At 34.5% G+C, this 23,599-nt stretch overlaps 1 protein-coding gene across 1 annotated transcript in view; it reads right to left on the reverse strand.

Moving 5' to 3' along the window:
- The window catches only part of CCDC7 (coiled-coil domain containing 7), a 346,398-nt gene that overhangs the window by 85,364 nt on the left and 237,435 nt on the right, over positions 1-23,599 (reverse strand). Inside the window, exons 20-22 of the mRNA XM_040645272.1 lie at positions 23,198-23,308; positions 22,610-22,741; positions 19,872-20,006 (exon numbers count right to left, since the gene is read on the reverse strand). Of these exons, the coding sequence (XP_040501206.1) occupies positions 19,872-20,006; positions 22,610-22,741; positions 23,198-23,308 (378 nt within the window). The remainder of the gene's footprint in view (positions 1-19,871; positions 20,007-22,609; positions 22,742-23,197; positions 23,309-23,599) is intronic.

Genomic DNA, 23,599 nt, shown 5'->3' on the forward strand with positions numbered 1-23,599 from the left:
ATTAACAAACATAAGAGGTTAAGAACAGGGGCCCGAGACAAAAGTAGGTAAATAGATGTTAACTCTTCAGGGAAAATGTAGATATTGAAATACTTCAGAATCATATGGGTACAAACATTTATTGCCATTGATGCATATTTTGAAATACTTAGAAGTTTTTAAAATCATTGTATATTTCTACTAATAATATTGACAACCAATACAGCTTCACAATCTATTTCTATCTTTTGCCCATTGTGGGGTATTTATTAAAATGAACGCTCTCAACTACATGGCCTGTCCTATGCATGTCAGTTAGCCTTACCCCTCTGCTATGCTGGTTCTTATTTCATAGACCTAAAGTACCAAGAAGCCACAGTAGCAATGATGAAACATCTGCATAGACTTAATAACACAGAGTTTTTCTCACTAAGAATGTTCAGGATTCTGGTAGTGCTGAGTGCTCAAATTGTCAAGAGCATAGGACAAAACTGAGCTTTTCAGTATGATATTATTGTCCAGAAGGAAAGAAAACCACCCAGTAGTAGAGGGATTACACTAAACTTTCTATCATAGAGAGAGCAGTGATTTGCCCTCAATGGATTAGACATATATGCTTGAGGTACAAATTCACTTTCCCTGCCTATAGAATTTCTACCAGCATCATTGTTTATTAACTTGAAGAATATCTTTTCCATTGTCATAGTATCATATGTAACATCAGCTCCAACAAGGGATGTGTTTTATGGAAAATGACGTGTCACAATGGGTTTTACCTATGGAATTTACTGGTATTAGTAGAAGCTCCACCATTCAGAAGCAACAACTTTTATGAAACAGTAAAATGGCTGGGTGAATTCTGTTACTATGGCAAATGACAGACTGCAGCACTGGTATACAGAATGCACTATATGACTTAGATCAGATGCCAGTAATGGCACTATATACCCCATAGCCTAACCCCATATCCCAAACAACTAATAACTCACTTAAATAATTTTCACATCACTTTCCAATGACCTTTGTTAAGTGGGTTACAGAGGTCCTTATGCCCAAGGGAAGAAATCTCCTACTAAAGAAATAGTCATGCATCCAATAAACAACAAGCTGTGATTGCCCTCTTGACATTAGGGGCCCCTATGCCATTAAATCAGTAGGTAGACAAAGAGATTACTATACTGCCCACAGGATTGATACCAGTAATCAACAGGGAATCGAGTTGGTCTTAATTAGTGAAGGCAAGAAAAACTATATTCCGAATCCAAGGGATTCACTGAGTCACTGTATAATACTCCCTTCCACAAAATTCATGATAACGGAAAAATGCAGCAAACTAATAAAGTAAAAACATCAAGTTATCAACTATTATAAGAGTAAAAATTTGGGTTACCTCACCAGATAAATCCTTTCTAGGAGGTCGTGGCAAAGATGAGAATGTGGAAGTGTGATGTGAGAAAGCAGTTATGGTAACTATCCACTTCCATAACTAGTTACAGAAGTTACAACCATAGCAGCAAAGTTTATGTTCATTAATTATTTTTATCACACCACCCCCTTTTTCTCCTCTGCCACTTTATATAAAGAACATGGGTGGTGAACAATATTTTAGGCTACATATGGGAGTAAGATCATATTGATACTATTCTGTAATTATATGGATTCTATATTTTTCTTTCTCCAAGTTTTTCTTTAAATTCCAGTTAGTTAACACGCAGTGCAATATTAGTTTCAGGTATAGAATTCAGTGATTCATCACTACATATAACACCCAGTGCTCATCACAACAAGTGCCCTCTTTAATACCCATCTCCCATCTAGCCCATTCCCCACCCACCTCCCTTCCAGCAACCCTCAGTTTGTTATCTATACTTAAGAGTCCGTTTCCTGGTTTGGTTCTCTCTTTTTCTCCCCCTTTCATTTGTTTCTTAAATCCCACATGAGTGAAATCATATGGATTCTAATAGGACCTAATTCTCCTTAAGTTGGGGACATAAATTCATCACATGGATGAAGAATGAAATGGGGATAGTGAGGGTCAAAAGAGGTAGGCAAAGAAGACATCTTTCATTTCACATTTAGAATCACTCTCCAACTTTCTCTAGTTACCTATATGTCCCCAAAAGCCAACATATAGGGAGTGCATCAATTAACTCCCTTGCACTTTGGTTTCCAGTTGAATTCAGCCAATAAAAGCACAGCAGGAGATCAGAGGAAGAAAGGACAATGAGTCCAAGGGATGTATTTCCATGGCTTCCTCCCTGCATGGTCACAGTAACCTGGCATGTAGGTTTCCCCATCTTAGATCTTGCCAGGCTAACCTCTCTGTATAGCTCCAGTAACTATACATTCTCATTTCCTCTTCAGAACTAGAGGTAGTTAACTTTTTTTTACCTCTGAGTTGTTACAGCTTCCCTTATGATTCCGTAGACATTCTTTCCCCCTTTGTAAACAGTCCTTCTATTAAAATCTTAGAGTACTCAATTTGTGCCATCTCTTCCCCAAAGAGGCTTTGACTTATACTCCCATCAGTAGGAGACTGGATTTTAAAAAAGTGCATTCATACAACAGATTGTTTAACAATTAAAATAAACAAAATATAAGCTACACATGAAAATGTCGCACTACATTTTAAAAAGCAAGATAAGAAAACATATTTAGAGAATTATTTATAAATTTCAAAAGCTATATTTATGGATATGTATTAAAACAACAAATCAGTTAGGTTGAACCATAAGAACTTGCCATTGTTGCAGGTCAAAAGTGGTTGAATATTGGCAATTCCATATAGTTGTTCTAAAATAAAGAGAAATAGGAAAACTATTGCCAAAAAAATCTAAATAGCAATTGCCACTGTGGGAGGAAAGGGAATTGTGAAAGATATACTGAAGATTTTATGTGAGAGCAGTACTCTATTTCTTGACCTCAGTAGTGGTTACCCTAGTTTTGTTAATATAATTGTTAAAACTTATACACAAGTCTTATGAAATATCCCATGTTATATTTCACAGCAAGTCATTTAGAAATGTTAGAGATATTTTCAGTATTAGTTGTTCTTGAATATTCTTGTTCTGGCATCTCTTTCAACTTCTGAACTACAAGAGATATTTTTAATTCACTTAAAAAATTACATATTTAAAAAAAACCCTATATATTGAAACTATACAGCAGTCTTTCCTCTCAGTTTTATAACGTAATGAGAACATGACCACAGTACAGTAGCAGTGATTATGTGGTTAAAGCACAGACATATAGACAGTACTTTTTCTGAATGCATGTGTGAAAATATTATTTCATAAATATACCTAGTTATTAAACACATTTGAATTTACTATTCAATTTTATTATGGTACACATATTTTAAGAAAAAGTTTAAATTCTTAAAAATGGTTGAAAAAATGGAAAGATGAAAAAAATTATCAATCCAAAAGAATGCAAGAAAGAAGAGAAGTCTACAAAATGTAGGGAAAGTAGAAAGTTAAAAAGAAAGGAAACTCGATTTCTGCTTTGGCATGTAAGGAGTCTAGAAGTTGTTACTCCATTCAACAAGTAAAAAGCTTAACAAACTAAAAAATCAATTCTTTTTAGGTTTTTCATAGAAGTGAAGTCACAGGGTAATCTGCTGTCTCCAAAACTGGAGAGACTGACAGGCAGATACAGAGAATCAGAGCTTAACAGAACAGAAATTGTGATCAGAAACTTCTGTGGGAACCAGTACTGGAGTAAGAAAATTTGAACTGCAATTGATGAACTGTTGGAGGCTTAGTGTGGATAACTGTGAGAGATTTAAAAAAAAAAAAAAATCCCCAGGAGGGTGCCCAGTCATAGCGCATCTCCCATACTTTTGTGAGTTTTGCTTCAGGGAGCTCTTCCAGGTTCTCACAGTGAATACGGGGAAAATCCACTCCTGTTTTCAAAAGAGGAGAAGAAAAGTAACCATTTCGAAATATACCAGAGCAGTCTATTCTTCCTTAAAAGGCCTGGCTTCAAGAAAATCTATTTTACCAGAGCCAAACCTGCTGGAGCCTAACCAACTTAGAGCCTAACCAACTTGAGTGATGGTAAATACCCAACTCCAATCTCTCTGGCCTTCCACCTCAGGAGATGGAAATATCCAACTCCAGGCCACTCTAGACATCTAGTGCCACAGACATGGGGGGGCAAATGAGAAGCATTGGTGAAGGTGACAGTGCAGGGACTTAGGCTCACAAATAGAGTGAGATGTAATAAGACTATAAAACACTTCCCCCGCCCTCACACCTTACTACCACATCATTAAAGACCTATTTACTGGGGTTCCTTTTCCCAGTATATCATGTCTGACTTACAAAAAAAAAATTATAAGGCACAGCAAAAGGTTTAAAAAAAATAGTTTAAAGAGACAAAAAGCATCAGAACCAGACTCAGAGATGGCAGGGATGTTGGAATTATCAGACTAGGAATTTAAAACAACTATGATTAATATACAAAGGACTCTAATAGAAAAAGTAGAGAATATGCAAGAACAGATGGGCAATGTAAACACAGAGATGGAAATTCTAAGAATAAAAAATAAATACTAGAAAGTAATGTCAGTTAGATAGCAGAATAGAAGGTTCCAGACCTTGTCCATTCACAGAAACAATGATTTGATAACCAACCACACATAAATACCTTCATATGAGTTCTGAAATCTAGGTGAGAGATTACAGCACCTGGATAAAGCACAAAAATAAGAAAAGACACACTAAAGAGGGGAGGCCAGACAGTTTCACTTAACCCATGTCACCCTTTCCCCAAGCCTATGCAGTACTATGTCAAGAGAGATCCCTCTTTATTCAAGAGCTCTCCTGGGGGGAAAGAAAATGAAGTGAGTGTTTGACTTCACTACAGTCCCTGGCACCAGACCTGCTAAAGTGCGACCTGGTACCAACTTGGCCCCTGTGGATCCAGGCTCCAGGCCCACCTCCAAAGATCCCAGTACCAGGCCAACTTCAGCAGATTCAAGCTCTAGGTCTGCCTCTGCAGACCTGGACTCCAGGCTCACCCAAGTGATCCCTGGTACCAAGTTGGTCTCCACTGACACAGCTCTAGGCAGGCACTATTGATCTAGTCTCTATTGGAAGTTGGTACCAAGCTGGCACTCATAGACCCAGACTCTGGGTCTGCTTCCATGGACCTAGACATCAGGATCCAGGACCACCCCTGTGACTCAGGTGAAAAGCCAAGTGCAGTGGACCCTGGTGCCAAAGCAGCCTCTACAGATTCTTTCTAGGTCTATCCCACTACCAAGACAGTTCCTGCAGACCCATGTGCCAGACTGCCCCAATGGATCCAGGCTCCAGGACTTCCCCTGCAGACCCAAGCACTAGACAGACCCATGGACTATCTGGTGGTGCCTGGTGCCAATTTGGCTCCTTAAGATTCATGATACTGTCCCACAGTTTTGTACCCAGTCTTGAAACTCACCCCACAGACACCAGCTTTAGGTCTGACCTATAGACCCTGGTGCCAGGTCAGCCTTCATAGACCCAGATGCCAGGCCCACCCTGAGAAACCAGGCTCAAGGATAGTCTCCATGGAATCAGACTCCAGGCTAGTATCCATAGAGCTATTATCCAGGTCCATTCCTGTGGACCCCAGACTCTATGCTGGACCTAGGTTCCAGGCTAGCACACATGTACCAAGTCTCCAGGCCTGCCCCAATATAATTCAGACCCAGCCTAGACCCCATGGACCCAGGATCTAGTCTCCTTCTGCACAGACCCAGGATTCAGCCTTATTCCTGAGGACCCAGGTGATAGGCCCACATCAATGGACTCCAGCAACTGGCTGACCTCCATGGACACAGATACCAGGTTCCCACAGAACTCAGCAGCCAGCCACCCAGAATCTCTGACCAGGGTGACTGGTGAGGAGCTTTCCTGATGAAGCCAGTATGTAAAGATGGTAAGAGGCGACTACTTCAAATTCACAGGAATCAATTCAAGGCTGTAAGAATCATGAAGAATCAAGGAAACATGATACCACCAAAGGAACAAAACAAAGTACCGTAAACAAAGCAAAAGAAATGGAGGTTTACAAACCTCATGACAAAAAAATCAAAATAATCATTTCAAAGAAGCTCAAATGAGCTATAAGAGAACACAAATAGACAACTAAATAAAATCAGGAAAACAATACATAAACAAAATGAGAAGTCAACAAGAGATAGAAATCCTATAAAAGAAGAACCAAACAGAAATTCTGGAGCTGAAAAACCCAATAACTGTACTGAAAAATATATCAGAGAGCTTCAACAGCAGACTCAATTAAGCAGAAGAAAAAAATGAGTGCACTCAAAAACAGGTAATTTGAAATTACCCAAACAACAAAAAGAAAAAAGATGAAAAAGAGTGAAGAAAATCTATAGGACTTATGGAATAACATCAGTTAAACAAATAGAAGAAGAGAAAAAGGACAGAAAGCACATTTAAAGAAATAATGGCTAAAAACTTCCCAATCTGGAGAAGGAAATGGATATCCAAATTTATAGCTCCCCAAAGGTTCCAAATAGATTGAATTTTAAAAAGTCTATATTAAGACATACTAAAATTAAATTGATAAAATGAAAAAGACAGATTTTGAAAGTAGCAAGAAAGTACATACAAGGGAACCCCCATAAGACAATCAGTAGATTAAAGAGAGAAGCAAATCATAAAACAGACTCTTAACTGTAGAGAACAAACTGAGGATTGCTGGAGGGGAGGTGGGAGGGGATGGTTTAAATGGGTGGTGAGTATTAAGGAGAGCACTGCTTGTGATGAACACTGGGTGTTGTAGATATGTGATGAATCACTAAATTCTACACCTAAAACTAATATTACACTGTATATTAATTAATTGGAATTTAAATAAAAACCTGAAACTAAAAAAAAAAGACTATCAGTGAATTTCTAATCAGAAATATTGCACCCTAGGACAGAATGAGGTGATATATTCAAAGTACTAAAAGAAAAGAAAAACTGCCCATCAAATATATTATTATACCTGGCAAAACTGTTGTTTAAAACTGAGGGGAGATGAACTTTCTCAGACAAACAAAAATTGAAGAATTTTGTCACCACTAGACCTGCCTTAGAAGAAGTAATAAATGCAGTTTTTCAAGTGAAATGAAAGGATGCTAAGCATCAGTGCAAAAGCATATGAAAGTATACAACTCACAGATAAATATATACACAATTACAATATATGTGATACTGTAAGGACAAGCCATAAATCAATTTTAATTCTAGCATAAAAATTAAAGCTTTGAAAAAAGTATTAAGACTAACTATAACCATAAAAATTGGTTAAGGGATATACAATATAAAACGAAGTAAATTCTCACTTCAATAATGTAAAGTTGGACTGGGACTAAAAGTGTAGAGTTTTTGGTGCAATTAAAGTTGTTACTGGATCAAAATAGACTACTATAACAATAAGAAATTTTACGCAGGCTTATTGCTCAAAGTTGAGGGTGTATTAGCTTGAATCTTAGTGGTACCCCCACATTACCATGAGTTTTACCTCTAGAAACCCAACCAGGTTCTCAGGGTGAAGATCAAAGAAAAATTCCCACCCAATTCCAACAGGAGGAGAAGAAAGTAGCTACTTTTAAACATGTTCTCCTTAACAAAAGTTTGCCCTCAAAGAAAACTATTTTACAATTTATTAGAACCTAATAAACTTTGAGGAAGGAAAATATTCAAATGGTGTAAGCAGATACAAAATTTCATCCCCTTTTAACCTTCCTACCTTCCCAAATAAATAGGAGAGACATGGAAACACTTATGAAGGGACTAGGAGGCACTGACTTACTAAAAGACTGAACCCTAATCAGATGCTTATAGCATGTCCCTCCCATCCTGACACCCTATCACCACATTATTAGGGCTTCTATATAATAATAATAGATTATAGCTAAAAGAAAATCAAGCCTCAGACCCCAAGAATGAGTCTGAAAGGAAACCCAAAGGTATCAGGGGAGACAAAAAAACCCACAACAATATAGGAAATTTTAGCAGCTGACACCTTCAGCTACAGCAAACAGAAAACAAAACCTTACTTCTAGCAAGATAAACATGAAGCTTCACACCAGAGTCCTATATACCTCACTTCCTTTTACCCAATACATCACACCTACATTTCAACAGTGACAATAAATGCAAGGCATGCTAACAGTAAAAAAGTCTGAAGAGATAGAGATCAAGTATAAGTCAAGTCAGGTATGGCAAAGATTTAGGAATAACTATACTGAGTATTTAAAACTATTATGACTCATATGCTAAGAGCTCTCATGAAGAAAATAGACAACATGTAAGCATAGATGGGTAAAGTAAGCAGATATCTGGAATATCTAAGAAAAAATCAAAATTTTAGAAATCAAAAGCATTGCAACAGAAATTAAGGATGTCTTTGATGTTCTCATCAGCAGATTGGACATAGTCAAGGAAAAAATCGGTGAAGTTAAAGATATGTCATTAACCACTTTCCAAATTGACAAGGAAAGAAAAATAAATGGAAAAAAGGAATAGAATATCTAAGATCTTTGGGACAATTACAGAAGTTATAACACACAAATGGGAATATCAGGAGAAGAAACAGTAGAACAGAATATTTGAAGTAATAATGGCTGAGAGTTTTCCAAAATGAATGACAGCACCAAACCGCAGATCATAGAAGTTCAGAGAACATCAAAAGTGATAAATACCAAAAAACCTACATCTAATTATACTACATTCAAAGTAGAAAATCAAAGACAAAGAGAAAATCTTAAAGACTCCAGAGGAAAACAAAAACATCTTAGCTATAGAGGAACAAGGATAAGAATTACACCATACTTCTTATCAAACCATGCAAGTAACAAGAAAATGGAGAGAAATATTTAAAGTGTTAAAGGAAAAAATCTACCAATTTAGAATTCTGCATCCAGAAAAGTCATCCCTCAAAATTGAAAGAGACACAATAACTTCCTCATATTAAAAATAAACTGAGGATATTTGTTGCCAAGAAAACTGCATTTCAAGAAAATATTGAAAGAAGTTCTTTAGAGAGAAGGAATGCAATACAGATCGGAAATCCAGATCTATATAAAGGGAGGAATGGCATTAGAGAGGAATAAACTAAGGTAAAAAATAAAATACTTTATTTTTCTTACTCTTAATTGATAGATAAAAATTTGTTCAAAATAATAATGGAAACAATGTATTCACTGATTGTAGCTTGCAGGTAAGTAAAATGAATGACAGCAATGTTATGAGGGACAAGAGGAAGAAATTGTGAATACACTGTTATCAGATACCTGTACTACAGATGAAGTGGTATAGTGTTATTTGAAAGTGGATAGATTAATTTGTAAATATATATTGCAAATTTAAGACAGCCACTAAACTTTTTTAAAGAAATATAATTGACATGCTAAGAAAGGAGAGGGTATGGAATCATATTAAATATATATTTAAAGCCAGAGAAGGTAGGAAAAGAATGATGGATGGAAAAAAAAAAAACATACTAGGGATTAAAAAGAAAATAGTTACAAATATATAAATAGTCATTTTAAATGTGAATGGTCTAAGCACATAAATTAAAATACAGACTGTCAGAATTAATAAAAAAACTAACCCAACTATATGTTGTCTATAAGAAACTCACTTTAAAGATAAGATAGACTAACAATAAGAGAATAAAGAAAGACATAGCATCCTAACAGTAATCAAAGTAAAGCTGGAAACGTTATATTGATTTGAGACAAATCAGACTTCAGAGCAAGGAAAATTATCAGAGATAAATAGAACACTACATAATAATAAAGGGGTCAATATCCAAGAAAATACAATAATCCTTAATGAGTATGCATCTAACAATAGAGCAACAAAATACAGGAGGCAAAACCTGATAGAACTGCAAGGAGAAGCAGAGAAATCTATTATTATACTTGTAGCCTTCAACACCATCTATCAGTAATTGACATATCTGGCAGCTGAAAATCCATAAGGAAGTAGTTGAACTCATGAGCACCATCAGTCAACTAAATCTAACTGACATTTATAAATTGCTTCATCTCTTCTCAAGCTCACATGGAATATTCACCAAGATATGCCATATTCTGGGACTTAAAATATCCCCAACAAATCTAAAAGAAGAGAAATCATATATTTTTATTTTTGATTCTTTTAAATTTGTTAAGGTATATCTTATGGATAAAGAGGATTAAGAGTTCACTTATGGTGATGAGGACTGAGTAATGTATAGAACTGTTGAATCATTATGTTGTACATGAGAAAATAAAATAACACCGTATGTTCATTATACTTCAATAAAAAAAGAATAGAAATCCTATGAAGTATCTTTTCAGACCACAGTGGATTTAAACTGTATTATTATAATGCCAGGACTAGACAAACACATTACAAGAAAGGAGACCTACAGATCGATCTCTTTCATGAGTAAGACACTGAAGTCCTCAATAGAATATTAGTAATTTGAATGCAATAATCTAAAATAATTATACACCATGACCATGTGAGATTTATTCCAGGTATTCAATACTGGTTCAATATTAAAAATCAATTAATGAAGGTTTTGGGAGATGGCAGCAGAGTAGGAGGATCCTAGGCTTGTTTAATCCCACAAATACAAATAGATAACTATCAAATTATCACAAACACTCCAGAAATCTACCTGAACACTGACAGAAAAATCTCTACAACTAAAGGGAGAAAAGAGGCCACATTAAAGAAGGTAGGAAGTGTGAAGACATGGTTTAGGGGAGAAATGGATCAGAGGGGCTGCAAAGGGAAGGAGGCAGTGGTCATGGAGAATGGTGAGAGAGGAGCACACAGGGGAACACATAGGAGAATATTTCCATAAAGCCATTGACTTGGAAAACAAGAGGGGCTGAATTTTTTAAAAAGATTTTATTTATTTATTTGACAGAGAGAGAGAGCACAAGCCGGGGGAGCAGCAGAGGGAGAGGGAGAAGCAGGCTCCCCACCAAGCAGGGAGCCAGATGCAGGAAGTCCAATGCAGGGCTCGATATCAGGACCCTGAGATCATGAACTGAGCTGAAGGCAGATGCACCCAGGTGCAGCAAGAGGGGCTGATTCTTGTGAGTTCTTTCAACCAGTGGGGCTTAAAGCCTGGAGTATTAAAGGTCAGCTGTCTTGACTGGGATAAAGCCCAGAGGCCACTGTGCTGCTCCTAGATAAAAGGCAGGGAAAAACCCAGAGGCAGACAGCTTGAAAACACTGATCTGAAAAAATGCATGGGTCACACAGAAGAGAGACCCTTTGTTCTTCTTGGAGTGCTTCCCTGAGAGTCAACATTCACGTAGACACCACTCCAGGGACAAAGGAGCCCACCCCTCAGCATAATAACAGAGCCACCTGCAGGAAGCAGTGCTACACCAACACCTGCTACTTGATTACTCACACAAGCCCCTGTGCTCCCTGCACTCTGGCGGGACTATCCTACTCAGTTAAGCTAGCCTCAGTCCCAGTGTGGGGGGAACTTCCCCCAGAGGACCAGCACAAAACTGTACCCACAGGTCTCCCACCCCGAGTTTTGCAGAGCCTCAGTTCTAGTAGTAAACTATTACTACAGGTTTCATTTCACAAGCAGATCAAGTACACGGAGTTAAAACATCACATTCAGGCCAAGGAAAAAACACTGCCCACAGTAGGCAGGGAGACCCTCTTCAGACACTGGCCTGAAAGAGCATCTAAAACACAACAGCAAAGTGCACACAGCACATACCAGAGACACTCCATGAAGTGTAAGGCACTGGACACTGATCTCTTCTTCATAAAGCCATTATTCTCAGAGGCAGGAGACATAATTGGCTTTTCTAACATGGAAAAGAATGCAGAGACTTAAATGCCAAGATGGAGGAATTCATCTGAAATGAAAGAACAAGGTAAGGCCATGGCCAGAGATCTAAGTGAAAAAGATATGAGTAACATGTCTGATGAAGAATTTAAAGCAACAATCATGAGCATACTCACTAGGCTTGAGAAAAGAACTGAAGACATCAGTGAGATCCCTATCACAGAAATGAAATAGTTAAAAGAGAATCAATCAAAGACAAAGAACACAATAAACCAGATTGGAAACAGACTCGATGCAATGAACAATGGCTGGAGAAGCAGAGGAATGAATTATAGACAATAGAAGACAAAATAATTGAAAATAATGAAACTGAACAAAAGAGAAAAAGAATTCTGGAACACAAGAATAGTCTTAGGAAACTCACTACCTCAGAAAATGTAAAAACAGTCATATTATAGGAATCAAGAAGAAGAGAGAACAAAGAGGGCAGAAAATTTATTTGAGGAAATCATAGCTGAAAACTACCCTAATCTGGGAAGGAAATAGACATCCAGATCCAGGAGGCACAGAGAACTCCCAACAAAATCAACAAAAACAGGTCAATATCAAGACATGTTGTATTTAAATTTGCAAAACATAGTGATAAAGAAAAAAATCTTAAAAGCAGTGAGACAAAAATGTCTCTTACTTGCAAGGGAAGGCCCATAAGGCTAGTTGCAGATCTCCCAGCAGAAACCTGGCAAGTGAGAAGGGAGTGAAATGATATACTCAACATGCTAAATGGGAAAAATCTGCAGCCAAGAATACTCTATCCAGCTAAGCTATCATTCAGAATAGGAGGAGTGGTAAAGAGTTTCCCAGAAAAACAAAATCTAAAGGAGTTCATTACCACTAAACCATCCCTGCAAAATATATTAAAGGGGAATCTGAATGGAAAGAAAAGACCAAGAGTGACAAAGACAAGAAAGGATCAGAGAAAATCTACAGAAAAATGACAAAACAAGCAATAAACGGCAACAAATGCATATCTATCAATTATTACAATGAATATAAATAGGCTAAATGCTCCAATCAAAAGACATAGGATATCAGAATGGTTAAAAAAAGAAGATCCATCTATATGCTGCCTACAAGAGACTCATTTTAGAACTAAAGACACCCGCAGATTGAAAGGGAGGGGATTGAGACATATTTATCATGCAAATGGATGTCAAAAGAAAGTTGGAGTAGCAATACTTGTATCAGACAAACTAGACTTTAAAACAAAGTGTGTAACAAGAGATAAAGAAGGACATGACACCATAGTAAAAGGGACAATCCAAAATGCAGATCTAACAATTGTAAATATATATGCACCTAACATGGAAGTACCAAAATATATAGAACGATTAATAACAAACATAAAGGAACTCATTGATAATAATACAATAGTAGTAAGGGATTTTAACACCCCACTTACATCAATGGACAGATCACCTAAGAAGAAAATCAACAAGGAAACAATGGCTTTGCATGAAACATTGGACCAGATGGACTTAACAGATATAGTCAGAACATTCCATTCTAAAACAGTAGAATGTTCATTCTTTTCAAGTACACATGGGACATTCTCCAGAATAGAACACACATTAGGTCACAAATCAAGCCTCAACAAATAAAAAAGATTGAAATCTTAACATGTACCTTCTCTGACCTCAACACCGTGAAACTAGAAATCAACCAAAGAAAAAATTTGGAAAGAGCACTAATACATGGAGGTTAAACAACATGCTACTAATTAATGAATGGGTCAGCCAAGAAATCAAAGAATAAATTTAAAAAATACATGGAGAAAACTGAAAATCAAAACACAACAGTCCAAAATCCTTGGGATGTAGCAAAAGTGGTCCTGAGAGGGAGGTATATAGCAATACAGGCCTACCTCAAGAACCAAGAAAAATTTCAAATATGCAACCTAACCTTACACCCAAAGAAGCTGGAAAAAGAACAAATGAAGCCTAAAGTCAGCAGATGGAAATAATAAAGATTAGAGCAGAAATAAATGATATAGGAACAACAACAACAACAACAACAAAACACAATAGAACAGATCAATGAAACCAGGAGCTGGTTCTTTGACAAAATTAATGAAATTGATAAACCTCTAGCCAGTCTTATCAAAAAGAAAAGAGAAAGGACCCACATAAATAAAATCACAAATTGGAGAGGAGAAATAACAACCAACACCACAGAAATACAAACAATTGCAAGAGACTATTACAAAAACCGTAAGCCAACAAATTGGATGACCTAGAAGAAATGGATAGATTCCTAGAAACATATAAACTACCAAAACTGAAAGGAAGAAAGAGAAAATGTGAACATGCCTATAACCACCAAAGAAATTGAATCATTAATCAGAAAACTCCCAACAAACAAAAGTCCAGGGGCAGATGACTTCGTAGGCGAATTCTACCAAAGTTTTAAAGAAGAGTTAGTACGTATTTTTCTCAAACTATTCCAAAAAATAGAAAATGAAGGAAAACTTCCAAACCCAGTCTATGAGGCCAGCATTACCTTGATACCAAAACCAGATACAGACTCCACTAAAAAAGAGAACTACAGACCAATGTCCCTGATGAGCATGGATGCAAAAATGGGTGGGAAAATGGGGTAATTGGGTGATGGGCATTAATGAGGGCACTTATGTAGTGAGCACTGGGTTAGTTATATGCAACTGTTGAACCACCAAATTCTACCCCTGAAACTAATAATACAGTATATGTTACCTAAATTGATTTTAAATAAAAAATGTTTTAAAAAGAGGGGCTTCAAAATAAAAAAAAAACTCAATAAAATACTAGCAAACCAAATCCAACAGTATATTAAAAGAAGCATTCACTGCGATCACGTGGGATTTATTCTTGGGTTGCAAGGGTGGTTCAATGTTCACAAATCTATCAATGTGACACATCACATAAACAAAAGAAATTATAAGAACCATATGATCCTCTCAATAGTTGCAGGAAAAGCATTTGACAAAATACAACATCCATTCATGGTAAAAAAACAAAACAAAACAAAAACCCTCAACAGGGTAGGGTAAAGAGGGAACATACTTCAACATAAGAAAGACCATATATGTAAAATCCACAGCTAATGTCATCCTGAATGGGGAAAAAACTTTGTTCTATGGTCAGGAACAAGACAGGGATGTCCACCATTGTTATTTAACATAATAGTGGAAGTCCTAGCCACGGTGATCAGCCAACAAAAAGAAATAAAAGGTGTCCAAATCAGCAAGGAACAAGTCAAGCCTTCTTTATTTGCAGATGACATGATATTCTATGTAGAAAATCTGAAAGACTCCACTAAAAAACTGCTAGACCTGATACATGAATTCAGTAAAGTCACAAGATACAAAATCAACATAGAGAAATCCATTGCATTTCTATACATCAATAATGAAGAAGCAGAAAGAGAAGTTAAGGAATCAATCCCATTTACAATTGCACCAAAACCAGTAAGTTACCTAGGAATAAACATAACCAAAGAGGTAAAAGACCTGTATCTGAAAACTGTAAAACACTGGTGAAAGAAATCGAAGGACAAAAATAAATGGAAAAGCATTCCATGCTCATTGATTGGAAGAACAAATCTTGTTAAAAATATTACCTAAAATATAAAAATATACCAAAAATATTACCTAAAAATATTACCTAAATCTATGCATTTATTGCAATCCCTATCAAAATACCACCAGCATTTTTCACAGAGCTAGAACAAATAATCCTAAAATTTGTACAGAACCACAAAAACCCCAAATAGCTAAAGCAATCTTGAAAAAGACAAGGAAAGCTGAAGGCATCACAATTCCAGACCTCAAGCTGTATTACAAAGCTGTAATCATCAAGACATTATGGACTGGCACAAAAATAGAAACATAGATCAATGGAACAGAATAGAAACCCAGAAATGACCCACAACCATATGGTCTACTAATCTTCAATAAAGCAGGAAACAATATCCAGGAAAAAGACAGTTTCTTTAACAAATGGTGTTAGGAAAACTGGACAGCAACATACAAAAGAATGAAACTGGACCACTTTCTTACACCATTCACAAAAACAATTTCAAAATGGATGAAAGACTTAATCAACAAAAGTAAAAGGCTACCTACGGAATGGGAGAAGTTATTTGCAAATGATATGTGAGAAAATGTTAGTTTCCAAAAAATATAAAGAACTTATAAAACTCAAGTCCCCAAAAATAAATAACCCAGGTAAAAAAATGTGTGAAGACATGAATAGATATATTTCCAAAGGCATCCAGATGGCCAAAAGACATATGAAAGATGCTCAACATCACTCATCATCAGGGAAATACAAATCAAAACTACAATGAGATATCACCTCATACCTGTCAGAATGGCTAAAATGAACAACACAGGAAGCAACGGGTGTTGGTTAGGATACAGAGAATGGGGAACTCTTTTACACTGTTGGTGGGAATGCAAACTGGTGATTACTTATTTAGTTAGTTAACATAAAGTGTAAGATTGGTTTCAGAAGTAGAATTTAGTGATTCATCACTTATATGTAACACCCAGTGCTCATCATAATAAGTGTCCTCCTGAATATCTATCACCCATCTAAGGGCACTTGTTATGATGAGCACTGGGTGTTTCATGTAAGTGATAAACCACTGACTTTTTAGGTACAACCAAAAGCACATTCCTTGAAAAAGATTGATGTTAGATTTCATTTAAAAACAACAACAACAATAGCAACAAAACTTCTGATCTGTGAAAGATACTATTAAGAGAATAAAAAACAAGAAACAGACTAGAAGAAAATATTTGCAGAAGACATATTTGATAAAGAACTGTTATTCAAAATATAAGGAACACTTAAAACTTGACAATTAGAAAACAAATAATCCAACTATAATATGGGCAAATTATCAGAACAGATACCTTAACAAAGAAGTCATAAAGATGGCACATAAGCATTGAAAAGATGTTCTACATATATGTCATCAGGGAATTGTAGATTAAAACAATGAGTTAAAAATAGAGCTACCCTATGACCCAGCAATTGCACTACTGGGTATTTACCCCAAAGATACAGATGTAGTGAAAAGAAGGGGCACATGCACCCCAATGTTCACAGCTACAACGTCCACAATAGCTAAACTGTGGAAGGAGCTGAGATGCCCTTCAGCAGACTAACAGATAAAGATGTGGTCCATATATACAATGGACTATTACTCAGTCATCAGAAAGGATGAATACCCACCATTTGCATTGACATGGATGGAACTGGAGGCGATTATGCTAAGTGAAATAAGTTAAGCAAAGAAAAACAACTATCATATGGTTTCACTTATATGTGGAACATAAGGAATAGCATGGAGGACATTAGAAAAACGAAGGAAAAAATGAAGGGGGAAATCAGAGGGGGAGACAAACCATGAGAGACTATTGACTCTGGGAAACAAACTGAGGGTTTCAGAGGGAAGGGGGTTGGGGGATGGGTAGCCCAGTGATGGGTATTAAGGAGGGCATGTATTGCAAGGAGCGCTGGGTGTTGTGTGCAAATGATGAATCATGGAGCACTACATTGGGAACTAATGAAGTACTGTATGGTGACTAACATAACATAATAAAAAAATGAAAAAAAATTTTAAAATGAGATACCATTACACACCTATAAGAATGGCTAAAATTCAAAACACTGAAAACAACAAATGACACCAGGGATGTAAATCAATGGAAACTCTGATTCACTGCTGGTGGGAATGCAAAACACTATAGCCAGTTTGAAGATGGTTTGGCAGTTTCTTACAAAGTTAAGTATAGTCTTACCATATGCTCCAGCAATCATGCTTCTAGATATTTGTCCAAATTAATTGAAAATTTATGCTCCCACAAAAGTTATGCATTTCCCAACAGGTGCTAAGTTGTTTGGACACAAGCAATTAATAAAGAAATTGTTTTGCTTTTCTTGTGGTTTAGGATCATTATGAGAAAATTACTGAGACCCTACAGGCACCATTAACTTCTTTCAGAACGCTTAATAAAAAACTATAAATACTTATCACAAGAAAGCAAACATAGCTATATTATTATTTTTTTTTAAAGAGTTTATTTATTTATTTATTTGACAGAGATAGAGACAGCCAGCGAGAGAGGGAACACAAGCAGGAGGAGTGGGAGAGGAAGAAGCAGGCCCATAGTGGAGGAGCCTGATGTGGGGCTCGATCCCAGAACACCGGGATCACGCCCTGAGCCGAAGGCAGACGCTTTAACCGCATAGCTATATTATTAACAGACAATATAAACATTAAGACACAAAAGCAGTCCTAGAGAGAAAGAGTATACTTTTACAGAGACAAAGGCTCTGTATCAGATATAAATAACAAGTACAAATTTGTATACATTTTTTAATTTTTTATTTTTATGATAATATTTTTTATTATATTATGTTAGTCACCATAATAACACAGTTTCCAAATATATAAACCAATCTGGCAAAACTAGGAAAAACAGAGACATCTGTAACCATGGTGGAAGAATTTAATAAACATCTCTTAATAACAGAATAGAAAGAACTTCAATTAAAGAAGAATTGAACAACACATTCAATCTAATAGATGTATGCAAAAGACATGATTGATTGAACGCTCATAAACCTAAGGACAAAGTTTTGCTACTTGCTTTAATTAAAAATAAATCAATGACATTGAAAATTGTCATACTTACTACTTAGTTTCATTTTGATAGGTCTAAGTTTCCTAGTTTGAGATTAGCTTTTTGACAATACAACTTTAGCCTTGGGTAAAAGATTTTCATCTAACACATCTTCTGCTTTCTGAGCTATAAGGAGAAGGCTTTTAACCCATTAAATAGGCAATTGTATTTATTGAAAAACTTTTGTAATTCAAATACATTTTATAATTTCTTTCTTATGCAGGTTGCATTTTGGGGGGGACACAAATTCAAATCTATTATAATTTCATTGTGAATTGTAGTCACTAGCATTAAAAGTATTTTTGTTATAAAAAAAACAAATACATTTCAATTTTCTGGGAATACTTCCTCTCACGTTTTGAAACTACATAATCAAATACCACATTGTTGAAATAGTGATATATACATATTGTTGACATAGTTATTTATAGAATGAGTGTGAATTATAGAAATTATATTTTTCAAGAGAATAGTTTGATAAGGTATTTACAATTTAGGATTGAATTCAATATTTTTATAAAAGATGTGGGTGAGGGAAAAAAGAAGTGATAAAGAATACATTTGAAATAAATTTAAAAGAATATTAAAAACAGATCAGGTAAGAAAGACAAAATACAAATGATGGTATATTTACCTCAAAAAAAATCAGTACTTCCATTAAATGTAAATGTATTAAATGTTCCATTTAAAATACAAAGATTATTACACTGGATTAAAAAATAATAAATCACAATGTCTTTTATTTTAAATTGTTTTTTTAATTTATTTTAAATTTAAAACAACTAATTCATAGCAATATGTAAAGACTGAAAGCAAAATGATGAAAAAATTATTTTATGCACATAATTAACATAAAGAAAGAAACTATGTTAATATCAGATAAAATAGACTAAAAGCACACAAAGAAGTTTCTAAAAAATGTTCATCACAAAGATAGAAATTTCAGTTCACTAAGAACATATGACATTTTCAAATCTATGTATTTATTATATATATTTTAAAAAGCTTTAGAAACATAAAACGAAAATTGGCAGAAAAGGAGTAATAGAGAAATAAACAATCACAGTAGTTGAATTTAATGTACTTTCCTCACAGATGATAAACATAGAACTTCAATAAAATTAAGAAGGCAACAACATAATTAATCAACTCGACTAAATGGAGAACATACACACACATGTTATGTACGTTATGTACATATACATAGGTATATATATACATATATGTATATCTGATACAGTATATAGCATTCATTTATATGATTGAATATATAGTCATGAACTAAAGAGAGAAATTTAATTAAATATCCTTACACAATATTTTTAATAAGTATACTTACTACTAAATCCTGCTTTGCTGGCAGCTCCAAGTGTCTTAATTTGAGATGAGCCTTTTGAGATTAAAACTTTATTATCTTCAGGTGAAAGATTTTCACCTGCTTTCTTATCCATTTTCTCAGCTACAAAATTAGAGGCTTTTAATTCAATAAAAAGTAAAAGTAAAGTCTATTATTAATAAAGAATCACTTAAAGCTTCCTTCTAGTTTTATAAAATTTAAGCAAATAAACACAATTTAAACAAATCAAACACACTCTCCCCACCCTGCAAAAAAAAAAAAAAAAGTCTGGTGCATTTTCAAAACAGACTATAAAATCAAATGTAAAAATCATCACAATGTTTTCCTTAAAGTGTGAGAAGTCACTCTTGTTACTTTGTATATACACTTACAAAGTTGTAATTAGACTTTATTATATTAAGGGCATTCACAATTTTTATTTATTGATTGATTGATTTTATTTATTTATTTGACAGAGAGAGAGACAGCCAGCGAGAGAGGGAACACAAGCAGGGGGAGTGGGAGAGGAAGAAGCAGACTCCCAGCGTGGGAGCCTGATGTGGGGTTCGATCCCAGAATGCCAGGATCACGCCCTGAGCCGAAGGCAGACATTTAATGACTGAGCCGCCCAGGCGCCCCCACAATTTTTAAATACTTAAAATTTTTACAACATATATGACTGATTAAAAAGTCAGACTGATTGGGGGAGTCTGGGTAGCTCAGTTTGTTAAGCATCTGATTCTTGATTTTGGCTCAGGTCATGATCTCATGGTCATGGGATCTAGCTCTGTGTCAGCCCTGATGCTCAGTGGGAGTCTGCTTGAGATTCTCTCTCTCCTCTCCGTCTCTCTCTCTGTCCCTTCCCCCTCAACCCATGCTTGCATGCTCTCTCTTTCTCTCAAATATATAAATAAGTATTTTAAAAAAATAAAGTTAGACTGATTAGAAAGTAATAATTCCAAAATAAGGAAATGAAATAGAAAGAAACCTAGATCAGATAGGAAAAATATAAAGCACTCCAAAAAGGAAATATTTAAATTCAAATGTATCAATAAGTACAATAATTATAAATGGATTATATGTTATAGGGATAGACAGAGACAGTCACACTAGATTTATAGTTACAGGTTATTTATAAGTGACACTACTAAATAATAAGAATACAAAAAATTGGAATCTAAGTAGGTGAAGAAAGATTAACCATGTAAATACTAACCAAAATAAGTATGCAATAGTTATGTCAATGTCAGGCAAAATAGGATTTTAGTCAAAAGACCCCACTGGAGACTGACTGACTAAAATGGCACCTTTCATAAAAAGAAATTATTGAGTCCATAAGAAATTATCTAACATTTGTATTTTTATGCACCTAACAACCTAATCAGTATAAGGAAAATTTGGGCAGTATAATGAAATGGATAGTGCTACAGGAAGAAATAGTTAAGTCCATAATCATTGGGAGATTATTCAAGACACATCTCTCTGTAATTGATAGGACAAGCAAAATTCAAGGAAATCAAGATATAAGAAATTTAAATAACACAATAAAAATTTGACTTAATAGATATATGTAAGCTTCTAGTTGAATATATATCCATGGAAAAAATTCTGCCTAATCAATTAAAATTTTAAACAATTTAATAATATTCACAATTATCATATTCACTAGTGAGCCTTTTCTTTCTAACAGTCCCAAGTGTCAGGGAAAAGATTTTCATCTGATACCTTATATATTTTCTGGGCTTCAGGAAGAAAGGCTCATAAAAGCACTAAATAGAGAACCAGATCTATTGTGGAACTTCTAGATTTATAATATACATTAATTATCCAATAATACATCATGTCATTTTTTAATTATATAAGCAAATCCTGTCTAAGTTGAAATATAAACATCATGTGAACACATTTTTCACTTCTATGTATATACGCAGTCTTGTTACTTCTTAGATATACAGAAGAATTAAAAATATTTAATTTAGAGATATTAATAAAATATTATTATATTTACATATTTACTATTATTCTTTAGTTTTCTTAGAGTATTTACACTTTAGAATAAAGTCTAATTTTTTGGATCAGATATGGCTAAGGAAAAATATATACAAGGATAAAAAATTCAGAGGGTGAAAAAGTGAAAGAAAAATAGGAAGAACCAAGAAAATTGTGCAATTACTCCTAAAAATATAAGTAACTGGATTATATATGATTGAGCTCTAATAAAAAGACAAGGATCAAGCTGAATTTTAAAATATATACAATTATAATTTTCTTACAAGAGATACAGCAAAATCATAAAGATACAAGAAACAGGATGGAAAAAAATGTATGATACAAATATCAACCAGAAGTTTGTGGAGCTACATTAATAGTAGAGAAAGTAGTTTTAAAGGAATATTAACAAAAACTGTAAAATGATAAAGAGGGTCTTTTCATTAAGATAAAATGTTCTGTCCTCCAAGAACATTACCAATCTTAAATTCATATACCATAAATAATAGAGTACCATAAATATAAATCATAACCTGGAACAACTACAGGAAAAACAGAGAAATCCCAGTGTGAGATTTAACACATCTAATTCAGTAATTATAAAACAAACAGATAAATCATCAATAAAGGTCTGAAGTGTGATGAGAATAATTACCAAAGAGCATATGGTTGAAGATATATTCTAAACCCAAATCAGTGTTCTCCTGAATTTAATTAAACATAATTCATTAGATTTATATTTAATTACTTACTATCAAGATTCATGTTTCTGGTAGCTTCAAGTTTCTTAGTTTGAAACTGGTTTCTTGAAAATAAAACTTTCTCCTCAGGAAATAGATTTTCCTGTGATATCATATCACTTTTTTGCTTTTCAAGAGGAAATGCTAAGTATAAATGAATAAATAAATACATAATAAATAAACAAATGTAATGGAACTTCTAGAAATTCCAAAGAATTATCAAATTTTCTTCCCATGGAAGTGAAGTGAAAAAAATCATGTGAACAATTTTCATTAGTCTTTGTAGAGAAGCTATCTTGGTACTTAATAATTACAGACCATGTAAATACCAGCCAAAAGGTATTAATTTTGCTTTTGTCTCTATCTTAGGATATTTACACTTTAAATCTGAGTGCAAAGTTTCTATAAAATATGTGTTCAAATACATATTCACGAACCAAAAGAAATCTTCTGATGAGGTTAATTTAAGTAATGAATCATGGAACTTTATGTCAAAAACTAGGGATGTACTGTATGGTAACTTACATAATATAATAAAAAATATTATTAAATAATAAAAAATAATAATAATTTAAATTTTCCTATAATTATTATACTTACTTTTGTGTCTCCCCTCTTTGGAAGTTATTTGTTTCTTTACTTGCACTTGGAATTTTGATGCTGACTCTGGATTTTCAAACATAAGATTTTCATCTGGTGCACCAAAATAAGCTACATAAAGAGATAGATTTAGTCTTCTAAATGGAAAAACAGATCTATTGTGAAATCTCTAGATTTCTAATTTAAAACAAGTGTATAGTAACATTTGTTCATTTACATAAAATCATAAGTAAATTATTATAATACTAGAATTGTTATGAAAATGAAAACTTTGAAATTTTCTCATTATTTCATAAATATGCCTAAGCAACAAAAATATTTTATATTGGTCTTCAGGTTTCATGGGTGATTTATTCTTCAGGCGGATACAATAATAGAGCAAGCAACAAAAACTCATATGCA

This window comes from Ursus maritimus, unplaced genomic scaffold (genome assembly GCF_017311325.1).
Source record: "Ursus maritimus isolate PB19 unplaced genomic scaffold, ASM1731132v1 scaffold_31, whole genome shotgun sequence".
In the NCBI taxonomy this organism is placed as follows: domain Eukaryota; kingdom Metazoa; phylum Chordata; class Mammalia; order Carnivora; family Ursidae; genus Ursus; species Ursus maritimus.